At 42.0% G+C, this 12,742-nt stretch overlaps 1 protein-coding gene across 1 annotated transcript in view; it reads right to left on the bottom strand.

The window, feature by feature from the left end:
• Hmg20a (high mobility group 20A) overlaps positions 1 to 12,742 on the bottom strand; it is an 81,390-nt gene that overhangs the window by 24,870 nt on the left and 43,778 nt on the right. The window contains exon 2 of the mRNA XM_021172497.3: positions 11,466 to 11,558. Within this exon, the coding sequence (XP_021028156.1) occupies positions 11,466 to 11,554 (89 nt within the window). The 5' untranslated portion in view covers positions 11,555 to 11,558. The remainder of the gene's footprint in view (positions 1 to 11,465; positions 11,559 to 12,742) is intronic.

Here is a 12,742-nt window from a genome sequence, read left to right as displayed (position 1 = left end):
TTAGGAACATTAGGGATGGAGGCCGGGGAATTAGGAGAACACTATTGCAAGAGAAAGGAGAGGGAGACTTTAAAAAAGGGGGGCAGTAACCAAGAAAAAAGATGTTAAGGTCAAATAAGACAGGCTAACTGGGTGAGGTGGCACATGCCTTTAATTCCAGCACTTGGGAGGCAGAGGCAGATGGCTATCTGTGAGGTCAAGACCAGACTGGTCTACACAGAAAGTTCCAGGACACCTAGGCTACAAAGTAATACACTGTCTTTTATTTTTAAAATAGATTTATTTGTTTTATGTATATGACTACACTGTAGCTGTCTTCAAACACACCAGAAGAGGGCATGGATCCCTTTATAGATGGTTGTGAGCTGCCATGTGGTTGCTGGGAATTGAACTTAGGACCTCTGGAAGAGCAGTCAGTGCACCCTTAACCACTGGGCCATCTCTCCAGCTCCAGACACTGTCTTAAAAAGAAAGCAAAACAACAAAAACAAAACAAAACAAACAAAAAGACATGCTAAAAACATTGCATGTCTGGATCCCAAGTTAGGCAGCTTTAGGGGGAATATAGTTGCAGTGCAATTATGGGAACAAGTATCAGATCGTATACTTGTTCCCATAATATATCAGAACAATGAACAAAACCAGATGCAGATTATAGTGTAAATGAAGGAAGAGACACTTTTCTGACCTTTCCTAGGAAACATGTCAATGATTTCATACAAGAGGGTTCTTCTAGATTGTTGAGGTCCTTTAATAAGTGTATGCTTAAAAAGCAGATATGGATCGATTCGCATTCTTCTACATGTTAACAACCAGTTGTGCCAGCACCATTTGTTGAAAATGCTGTCTTTCTTCCACTGGATGGTTTTAGCTCCCTTGTCGAAGATCAAGTGATCGTAGGTGTGTGGGTTCATTTCTGGGCCTTCAATTCTATTACATTGGTCTACTTGTCTGTCACTATACCAGTACCACGCAGTTTTTATCACAATTGCTCTGTAGTAAAGCTTTAGGTCCGGCATGGTGATTCCACCAGAGGTTCTTTTATCCTTGAGAAGAGTTTTTGCTATCCTAGGTTTTTTGTTATTCCAGATGAATTTGCAGATTGCCCTTTCTAATTCGTTGAAGAATTGATTTGGAATTTTGATGGGGATTGCATTGAATCTGTAGATTGCTTTTGGCAAGATAGCCATTTTTACAATGTTGATCCTGCCAATCCATGAGCATGGGAGATCTTTCCATCTTCTGAGATCTTCTATAATTTCTTTCTTCAGAGACTTGAAGTTTTTATTATACAGATCTTTCACTTCCTTAGTTAGAGTCACGCCAAGATATTTTATATTATTTGTGACTATTGAGAAGGGTGTTGTTTCCCTAATTTCTTTCTCGGCCTGTTTATTCTTTGTGTAGAGAAAGGCCATTGATTTGTTTGAGTTAATTTTATATCCAGCTACTTCACCGAAGCTGTTTATCAGGCTTAGGAGTTCTCTGGTGGAATTTTTAGGGTCACTTATATATACTATCATATCATCTGCAAAAAGTGATATTTTGACTTCATCTTTTCCAATTTGTATCCCTTTGATCTCCTTTTGTTGTCGAATTGCTCTGGCTAGGACTTCAAGTACAATGTTGAATAGGTATGGAGAAAGTGGACAGCCTTGTCTAGTCCCTGATTTTAGAGGGATTGCTTCAAGCTTCTCACCATTTACTTTGATGTTGGCTACTGGTTTGCTGTAGATTGCTTTTATCATGTTTAGGTATGGGCCTTGAATTCCTGATCTTTCCAAGACTTTTATCATGAATGGGTGTTGGATCTTGTCAAATGCTTTTTCCGCATCTAAGGAGATGACCATGTGGTTTTTGTCTTTGAGTTTGTTTATATACTGGATTACGTTGATGGATTTCCGTATATTGAACCATCCCTGCATCCCTGGGATGAAACCTACTTGGTCAGGATGGATGATTGTTTTGATGTGTTCTTGGATTCGGTTAGCAAGAACTTTATTGAGGATTTTTGCATCAATATTCATAAGGGATATTGGTCTGAAGTTTTCTATCTTTGTTGGGTCTTTTTGTGGTTTAGGTATCAGAGTAATTGTGGCTTCATAGAATGAGTTGGGTAGAGTACCTTCTGTTTCTATTTTGTGGAATAGTTTGTGAAGAACTGGGATTAGATCTTCTTTGAAGGTCTGATAGAACTCTGCACTAAACCCATCTGGTCCTGGGCTTTTTTTTGGTTGGGAAACTATTAATGACTGCTTCTATTTCTTTGGGGGATATAGGGCTGTTTAGATCATTAACCTGATCTTGATTCAACTTTGGTACCTGGTATCTGTCTAGGAACTTCTCCATTTCATCCAGGTTCTCCAGTTTTGTTGAGTATAGCCTTTGGTAGAAGGATCTGATGGTGTTTTGGATGTCTTCAGGATCTGTTGTTATGTCTCCTTTTTCATTTCTGATTTTGTTAATTAGAATGCTTTCCCTGTGCCCTCTAGTGAGTCTGGCTCTAAGGGTTTATCTATCTTGTTGATTTTCTCAAAGAACCAGCTCCTTGATTGGTTGATTCTTTTTTTTTTTTTTTTTATATTTTTATTACATATTTTCCTCAATTACATTTCCAATACTATCCCAAAAGTCCCCCATAGCGCCCCCCACTTCCCTACCCACCCATTCCCATTCTTTTGGCCCTGGCATTCCCCTATATTGGGGCATATAATGTTTGCAAGTCCAATGGGCCTCTCTTTCCATTGATGGCCGACTAGGCCATCTTTCGATACATATGCAGCTAGAGACAAGAGCTCCAGGGTTCTGGTTAGTACATCATGTTGTTCCAACAATAGGGTTGCAGATCCCTTTAGCTCCTTGGGTACTTTCTCTAGCTTCTCCATTGGGAGCCCTGTGATACATCCAATAGCTGACTGTGAACATCCACTCCTGTGTTTGCTAGGCCCCGGCATCGTCTCACAAGAGACAGCTATATTTGGGTCCTTTCAGCAAAATCTTGCTAGTGTATGCAATGGTGTCAGCGTTTAGAAGCTGATTATGGGACGGATCCCTGGATACAGCAGTCTCTAAATGGTCCATCCTTTCATCACAGCTACGAACTTTGTCTCTGTAACTCCTTCCCTGGGTGTTTTGTTCCCAATTCTAAGAAGGTGCACAGTGTCCACACTTTGGTCTTCATTCTTCTTGAGTTTCATGCATTTATCAAATTGTATCTTATATCTTGGGTATCCTAAGTTTTGGGCTAATATCCACTTATCAATGAATACATATTGTGTGAGTTCTTTTGTGATTGTGTTACTTCACTCAAGATGATGCCCTCCAGGTCCATCCATTTGGCTAGGAATTTCATAAATTCATTCTTTTTAATAGCTGAGTAGTACTCCATTGTGTAAATGTACCATAATTTCTGTATCCATTCCTCTGTTGAGGGACATCTGGGTTCTTTCCAGCTTCTGGCTATTATAAATAGGGCTGCTATGAACATAGTGGAGCATGTGTCCTTTTTACCGGTTGGGACATCTTCTGGATATATGCCCAGGAGAGGTATTGCTGGATCCTCCGGTAGTACTATGTCCAATTTTCTGAGGAACCGCCAGACTGATTTCCAGAGTGGTTGTACAAGCTTGCAATCCCACCAACAATGGAGGAGTGTTCCTCTTTCTCCACATCCTCGCCAGCATCTGCTGTCACCTGAATTTTTGATCTTAGCCATTCTGACTGGTGTGAGGTGGAATCTCAGGGTTGTTTTGATTTGCATTTCCCTGATGATTAAGGATGTTGAACATTTTTTCAGGTGCTTCTCTGCCATTCGGTATTCCTCAGGTGAGAATTCTTTGTTCAGTTCTGAGCCCCATTTTTTAATGGGGTTATTTGACTTTCTGGAGTCCACCTTCTTGAGTTCTTTATATATATTGGATATTAGTCCCTTATCTGATTTAGGATAGGTGAAGATCCTTTCCCAATCTGTTGGTGGTTTTTTTGTCTTATTGATGGTGTCTTTAGCCTTGCAGAAGCTTTGTAGTTTCATGAGGTCCCACTTGTCAATTCTCGATCTTACAGCACAAGCCATTACTGTTCTATTCAGGAATTTTTCCCCTGTGCCCATATCTTCAAGGCTTTTCCCCACTTTCTCCTCTATAAGTTTCAGTGTCTCTGGTTTTATGTGAAGTTCCTTGATCCACTTAGACTTGACCTTAGTACAAGGAGATAGGAATGGATCGATTCGCATTCTTCTACATGTTAACAACCAGTTGTGCCAGCACCATTTGTTGAAAATGCTGTCTTTCTTCCACTGGATGTTTTTAGCTCCCTTGTCGAAGATCAAGTGACCATAGGTGTGTGGGTTCATTTCTGGGTCTTCAATTCTATTCCATTGGTCTATTTGTCTGTCACTATACCAGTACCATGCAGTTTTTATCACAATTGCTCTGTAGTAGAGCTTTAGGTCCGGCATGGTGATTCCACCAGAGGTTCTTTTATCCTTGAGAAGAGTTTTTGCTATCCTAGGTTTTTTGTTATTCCAGATGAATTTGCAGATTGCCCTTTCTAATTCGTTGAAGAATTGATTTGGAATTTTGATGGGGATTGCATTGAATCTGTAGATTGCTTTTGGCAAGATAGCCATTTTTACAATGTTGATCCTGCCAATCCATGAGCATGGGAGATCTTTCCATCTTCTGAGATCTTCTATAATTTCTTTCTTCAGAGACTTGAAGTTTTTATTATACAGATCTTTCACTTCCTTAGTTAGAGTCACGCCAAGATATTTTATATTATTTGTGACTATTGAGAAGGGTGTTGTTTCCCTAATTTCTTTCTCAGCCTGTTTATTCTTTGTGTAGAGAAAGGCCATTGATTTGTTTGAGTTAATTTTATATCCAGCTACTTCACCAAAGCTGTTTATCAGGCTTAGGAGTTCTCTGGTGGAATTTTTAGGGTCACTTATATATACTATCATATCATCTGCAAAAAGTGATATTTTGACTTCATCTTTTCCAATTTGTATCCCTTTGATCTCCTTTTGTTGTCGAATTGCTCTGGCTAGGACTTCAAGTACAATGTTGAATAGGTATGGAGAAAGTGGACAGCCTTGTCTAGTCCCTGATTTTAGAGGGATTGCTTCAAGCTTCTCACCATTTACTTTGATGTTGGCTACTGGTTTGCTGTAGATTGCTTTTATCATGTTTAGGTATGGGCCTTGAATTCCTGATCTTTCCAAGACTTTTATCATGAATGGGTGTTGGATCTTGTCAAATGCTTTTTCCGCATCTAAGGAGATGACCATGTGGTTTTTGTCTTTGAGTTTGTTTATATACTGGATTACGTTGATGGATTTCCGTATATTGAACCATCCCTGCATCCCTGGGATGAAACCTACTTGGTCAGGATGGATGATTGTTTTGATGTGTTCTTGGATTCGGTTAGCAAGAACTTTATTGAGGATTTTTGCATCAATATTCATAAGGGATATTGGTCTGAAGTTTTCTATCTTTGTTGGGTCTTTTTGTGGTTTAGGTATCAGAGTAATTGTGGCTTCATAGAATGAGTTGGGTAGAGTACCTTCTGTTTCTATTTTGTGGAATAGTTTGTGAAGAACTGGGATTAGATCTTCTTTGAAGGTCTGATAGAACTCTGCACTAAACCCATCTGGTCCTGGGCTTTTTTTAGTTGGGAGACTATTAATGACTGCTTCTATTTCTTTGGGGGATATAGGGCTGTTTAGATCATTAACCTGATCTTGATTCAACTTTGGTACCTGGTATCTGTCTAGGAACTTCTCCATTTCATCCAGGTTCTCCAGTTTTGTTGAGTATAGCCTTTGGTAGAAGGATCTGATGGTGTTTTGGATGTCTTCAGGATCTGTTGTTATGTCTCCTTTTTCATTTCTGATTTTGTTAATTAGGATGCTTTCCCTGTGCCCTCTAGTGAGTCTGGCTAAGGGTTTATCTATCTTGTTGATTTTCTCAAAGAACCAGCTCCTTGATTGGTTGATTCTTTGAATAGTTTTTCTTGTTTCCACTTGGTTGATTTCACCTCTGAGTTTGATTATTTCCTGTAGTCTACTCCTCTTGGGTGAATTTGCTTCCTTTTGTTCTAGTGCTTTTAGGTGTGTTGTCAAGCTGCTAATGTGTGCTCTCTCTAGTTTCCTTTTGGAGGCACTCAGAGCTATGAGTTTTCCTCTTAGAAATGCTTTCATTGCGTCCCATAAGTTTGGGTATGTTGTGGCTTCATTTTCATTGAACTCTAAAAAGTCCTTAATTTCTTTCTTTATTCCTTCCTTGACCAAGGTATCATTGAGAAGAGTGTTGTTCAGTTTCCACGTGAATGTTGGCTTTCTATTATTTATTTTGTTATTGAAGATCAGCCTTAGTCCATGGTGATCTGATAGGATGCATGGGACAATTTCAATATTTTTGTATCTGTTGAGGCCTTCCTATCTCCTTGTACTAAGGTCAAGTCTAAGTGGATCAAGGAACTTCACATAAAACCAGAGACACTGAAACTTATAGAGGAGAAAGTGGTGAAAAGCCTAGAAGATATGGGCACAGGGGAAAAATTCTTGAATAGAACAGCAATGGCTTGTGCTGTAAGATCGAGAATTGACAAGTGGGACCTCATGAAACTGCAAAGCTTCTGCAAGGCAAAAGACACCATCAATAAGACAAAAAAAAAAAAAACACCAACAGATTCGGAAAGGATCTTTACCTATCCTAAATCAGATAAGGGACTAATATCCAATATATATAAAGAACTCAAGAAGGTGGACTCCAGAAAGTCAAATAACCCCATGAAAAAATGGGGCTCAGAACTGAACAAAGAATTCTCACCTGAGGAATACCAAATGGCAGAGAAGCACCTGAAAAAATGTTTAACATCCTTAATCATCAGGGAAATGCAAATCAAAACAACCCTGAGATTCCACCTCACACCAGTCAGAATGGCTAAGATGAAAAATTCAGGTGACAGCAGATGCTGGCGAGGATGTGGAGAAAGAGGAACACTCCTCCATTGTTGGTGGGATTGCAAGCTTGTACAACCACTCTGGAAATCAGTCTGGCGGTTCCTCAGAAAATTGGACATAGTACTACCGGAGGATCCAGCAATACCTCTCCTGGGCATATATCCAGAAGATGTCCCAACCGGTAAGAAGGACACATGCTCCACTATGTTCATAGCAGTCTTATTTATAATAGCCAGAAGCTGGAAAGAACCCAGATGCCCCTTAACAGAGGAATGGATACAGAAATTATGGTACATTTACACAATGGAGTACTACTCAGCTATTAAAAAGAATGAATTTATGAAATTCCTAGCCAAATGGATGGACCTGGAGGGCATCATCTTGAGTGAGGTAACACAATCACAAAGGAACTCACACAATATGTATTCACTGATAAGTGGATATTAGCCCAAAACTTAGGATACCCAAGATATAAGATACAATTTGCTAAACGCATGAAACTCAAGAAGAATGAAGACCAAAGTGTGGACAATATGCCCCTTCCTAGAATTGGGAACAAAACACCCATGGAAGGAGTTACAGAGACAAAGTTTCGAGCTGTGATGAAAGGATGGACCATCTAGAGATTGCCATATCCAGGGATCCATCCCATAATCAGCTTCTAAACGCTGACACCATTGCATACACTAGCAATATTTTGCTGAAAGGACCCAAATATAGCTGTCTCTTGTGAGACGAAGCCGGGGCCTAGCAAACACAGGAGTGTATGCTCACAGTCAGCTATTGGATGTATCACAGGGCTCCCAATGGAGAAGCTAGAGAAAGTACCCAAGGCGCTAAAGGGATCTGCAACCCTATAGGTGGAACAACAATATGAACTAACCAGTACCCCGGAGCTCTTGTCTCTAGCTGCATATGTATCGAAAGATGGCCTAGTCGGCCATCACTGGAAAGAGAGGCCCATTGGACTTGCAAACTTTATATGCCCCAATATAGGGGAATGCCAGGGCCAAAAGAATGGGAATGGGTGGGTAGGGAAGTTGGGGGGGTATGGTGGACTTTTGGGATAGCATTGGAAATGTAGTTGAGGAAAATATATAATAAAAATATTAAAAATTTAAAAAAAAAGCAGCTATGAAGTCAACATTAACCAAGGTCTTGAAAATGTAGTGCTCCTAGGGCTGGAGAGATGGCTCAGTGGTTGAGAACATTTGCTGCTTTTACAGGGGACCAACATGGTGGCCCATAACAATGCTTAAATCTAACTCCAGGGGACCGAAAGCCCTCTTCTGATCTCCCCAGGTACCAAGTATACATGCGGTACACTCACATATATGCAGTCAAAACACTCATTCACATAAAATAGCAAAATCTAAAAACAAAGTGCTCTGGAGACCTCGTTTGATCTTAGAGCTCTCTTGCAAATGTTTCAGTTATTTTGGATGTCTTACGCTACTTGTGCTCTCCCTATCACTCTCATTTCAACTGTTATCAGCTTAAAACTTCCTGAGTTTCAAACATTTTTCTTCCCTCAAAATATGCTTATCAGGTTGGGAAAGAATAGCAATCCTGAAAATTCCTGACAGAGCTAGGCAGGTGGTAGGAAGGGAGTGGTCACAGGTGTCCACTGGGCATGCTCCTAGTTAAAGCCAACAAACCTTCCACTTTCCTCTTCATCTCACTTTCTCTTGGCTACTCAAGAAGAGATTTTTAGCAATTCTGCCCTGTCTGGCATTACCAGTTCTTTCTTCTATAGGACTGGCATACTCTGTTAAAAGTGTGTTTGCATAATTCTTAAAGCAAAAGGAAACAAAACAAAGATACTGTGTTCTACCTAACTTCCAGTGGAGGTCTTCCTTTGCTCCTTCCCTCAATAGCTAAGGCCCTGGAAAGAACTGGTTATACTCCTGGAATTCAACTGTTCTCCCATCCTCTCTGAAGCAAATTTCAAAGGAGATGCAAGCTTACAACTCTTGTGTAGGCCACTGGTAAATATCATGTGGGGTCCAATGCCTCTTCTCAGTACTCATCCACCTACCAGAAGGGCCTGGCACAGGCAGCCTCTCCCATCCTTTCACACACACTGTTTACTCAGTTGCTAGCCCCCTGGGGTGTCTGTTTATGCTGCTGCCTCTGAGCCCTCACAGTGATTCTGGCTGCCTTCTAGATGCTGGAGCCTTTGAGAGCACATGCTCCTTAGGTGTTTGTGCCTCCCTGTCCCCGCCCACACCCCTCCCTCCTGTGCTCATTCCTTTGGTGAGTTTATCTCATCTTATGGCTTTAATATTAGCTACATGCTGATGATCTCGATTTTTTTTTTTTCCCTAGCCTAAACCATCTGGAAGTTCAGAACTTCCTGATTGACATCCCAGCTTAGAACTCTAACCAGCCCCTTAGTTTTATAGTTTTCCAATCAGGCTTCCTTCCCTTAACTGTTCAGTTCCCCCACCTAAGTTAGTGGTGACTCTATCTTTCCAGCTGGTGATGCCAAAGCTTTGAAACTGTCTTTGTCTTCTCCCTTTTCACACTGCTCATCTGGTCTCGCCGGCAAATCCTACTTATCAAAATAGCTCTGGAATTCAATACTTCTCACTAACTCCATTCCCACATCCTAGAAACACTCTGATGAGGTTTTTTTCCTTCACAAGCTCACCAAAAATATTCTTGTCAAAGTTGTGAGTGATGTTCTTCAGGCTACCATCTCTCTTCTAAATTACTTCCAGAGCCTCTTATGTGGGTGTCCTTGCTCCAGCCCTGGCTTCCTTTGCCCTATTGGCAGCAGAACAGTCAGATCAGCAAGAAGTCAGTCAGACCTCATTCTCTTCAAACCTCCAGTGTGTAGCGAGAAGGTTAAAGGACCTTACAGTCCTGCATGGGGGCCCTTCCTACTCAGGGTACAGCCTAATGCATCTGGAGCATTAGCTGTGAGCTTGTTAGAAACACAGTCTTACTGTAGATTTTCTACATCAGAATGCATTTTAAGAGGATCTCAAGGCATTTACTTGTTTCACTGAAGACACCCATAGAGTGCTTTGTCGATCCCACCGTTCAGTCTGCTGCTTTAGCCACGCTGCCTTTCTGGCTATCTCTGCAAGGCAGCAATGGATGTCCTTCCTTCCAGGCTCTTGCCTTGATTGCTTCCACCACCCATAAAAATCTTCCTTAGGTAGTGACAGTCCAGTGGCCTGATTCGTTTTGGAGGAGGGAGCACTGCTCAAAGTATGTTCTCAGTAAATGTTTTCTTGGCTACTGTTTAAAACTGTCCACCTAACCCTTCCTACCCCTCGCTTTACTTCCTATCAACTCAGCAGGCATCCTGCTAACTGTTTGCTGTCCCACTCTTCTCTCGGGATTGAGACAGACAAAAGCAGAGGAAGACAAGTGTGGTGGCCCAGGTTATAATTCCAGCACTCAGGAGGCAGAGGCAGGAGGATTGCCTCAAATTTGAGGACAGCTTGGTTTAGAGAATGAGTTCTAGGCCCATTTGGGCTACATAGTGAGCTATTATCTATCCAAAATAAAAAGTAAAATAAAAAGACCAAGTTTGTTATTTCTTTTGACCTTTGCTTTTGATCTAAGGCCTGAACACCCTTTGGTATACAACTGGAAAAAATGTTGTTTTGAGACAGGATCTCATTCTGTAGACCCTGCTGAACTTGAACACACAGAGATTTGCCTTCCTCTGCCTCCCAAATGATGCACTTAAAGGGGTATGCCAGTTTGCCTGGCCAAACTGAACATTTTTTCTGAATGAACTAATCTAGTAAATAGGCAGCCTTTAGGAAAGTGTTGGGGAGCAGAGAAGTCAAAAGGCAGAGTGAGTAATGAATGTGAGGGAAGGAAACAGATTCATATAATATTTGTCTTGGGATAGTTTTAAAAGGGCTTTAAAGGAAAGTAAAATAATTCTGAGCCATCTTTTCTGAACAAAGAATCATGTTAAAGAGCTAGGACTTGGGCTGAAGGCCTGGCTCAGTGGCTGCGAGTGCTTGAGGATCAGAGCGCGGATCCCAGGACTCATGCAAATGCTGGAATAGCCCTGTGCAGACCTGTAAGGAAGGAAGCACTGGAGGAAGTGGACCCAGGAAGATCACGGGGGCTTGCTGGCTAACTCGTTAAGCAAAAAAACTAAAACAACAACAACAACAACAAAACTAGTGCACACCCCACTTCCACCTGCCCACACGCATGCACAAACCATACAGAGGTTTGATCTTTGAGGAAAAAAAAAAAACTATTGAAGCTTACAGAGAAAATGCGTTTGAGTTTTAGCGTGTTCTACGTGACAGGTATTCCCTTTGCCAGGCCCATGGTGCTGCTGTATCAATTTACAGGGACCGGACTGCAGCCAAAAGCACATTCTAAAGTGGTTTACAACACTTTGAAAAGCCCAACAAATGCACCTCTACACTTAAAGTACAAAACTGCCTCGTTAGCACCTCATACTTGGTCAGAAGCTGAAGCCTCTGCAGAGGTCCAGTGTCCCAGAGCAGCTGCTTACCCAGATGCAGCCAGATCATTGCTCTCCTTGGAGCCATCTTCATCTGCAAACAGGGGCGGCAGGGTAGAACTGGCCATCAAGCTCTCCATCTCCCTGCAAGGAAGAGATCATCATAAAAAAAATTAATGGCTTAATTACTTCTGGTTCAAGCTCCACTAATTTAAGGGCCTGCCTTTCTTAGCTTTATTACATCAGCAACAGAATAGAAACTGACCTAAATGTCTGTTTTCCTGACTTGGGCACATCAGTTTAAATTCTATGGGTAAGGGGCTTTTAACTATGGTCTTTATCAACTAACCAGATGAAAGACACGTTGGGGGCACAACAATGGCTTAGGGTAAGTGAGAGTGGCAGGCACTGTGCAAGCACCAGGAGCTCAGCTTAATCCTCAGCACTCACATATGAAGCTAGGTATGGCCCTGCAGCACACTTAGAAACCCAGTGCTGGGGAGAGGGGACAGACTGGAGAGTCACTGGGAATTACTGGAAGCCATGCTAGCTGACACAGTGAGCTCCAGGGTCTTGTCTTAAGGGAATTTATCAGAAGTTGACAGACTAGGACACCCGATGGTCTTCTCTACATGCACAGATGTGTGCACATGTACACACATGAGAATATGCGACACATACATACACTACAATCATACAAATAAATGAAAACAAGCCCAGTTTTAATAAGCATGGCATACTTTGGAAAATCTTTTATTCATGCTCTAAAGTGTTTTTTTTTTTCCATTCTTCCCCCCTCTTTCTTCCTCCTCCCTTCTTCATTGAATATTTTCTTTATTTATATTTCAAATGTTTTCTCCTTTCCAGGTCTCCCCTTCGGAAGCCCCTATCCCATGCCCCCTCTCCCTGCCTCTATAAGGGTGCTCCCCCACCCACACACTACCTTCTTTCTTCCCTGGTATTTCCCTACACTGGGACATCAAACACCTTCAGGCCCAAGGGCCAGTCCTCCCACTGATGTCCAACAAGGCCATCCTCTGCCACATATTTGGCCAGTGCCATGGGTCTCTTCATGTGTACTCTTTGGTTGGTGGTGCCATCCTTGGGAGGTTGTTGGGGGGGGGGTTGGGGGAGGGTCTGGCCGGTTGACACTGATGCTTCCTCCATGGGGTTGCAAACCCCCTCAGCTCCTTCAGTTCCTTCTCAATCCTCCATTGGGAACCCCACGCTCAGTCCAATGGTAGGCTGCGAGCATCTGCCTCTGTATTTGTCGGGCTCTGGCAGAGCTTCTCGGGAGACAGCCATATCAGGCTTCTGTCAGCAAGCAC

This window comes from Mus caroli, unplaced genomic scaffold (genome assembly GCF_978045245.1).
Source record: "Mus caroli unplaced genomic scaffold, Mus_caroli_1 scaffold_11, whole genome shotgun sequence".
Taxonomy (NCBI): Eukaryota; Metazoa; Chordata; class Mammalia; order Rodentia; family Muridae; genus Mus; species Mus caroli.
Note: the sequence above shows the minus strand (reverse complement) of the source record. Positions and strands in the feature narration are given on the sequence as shown.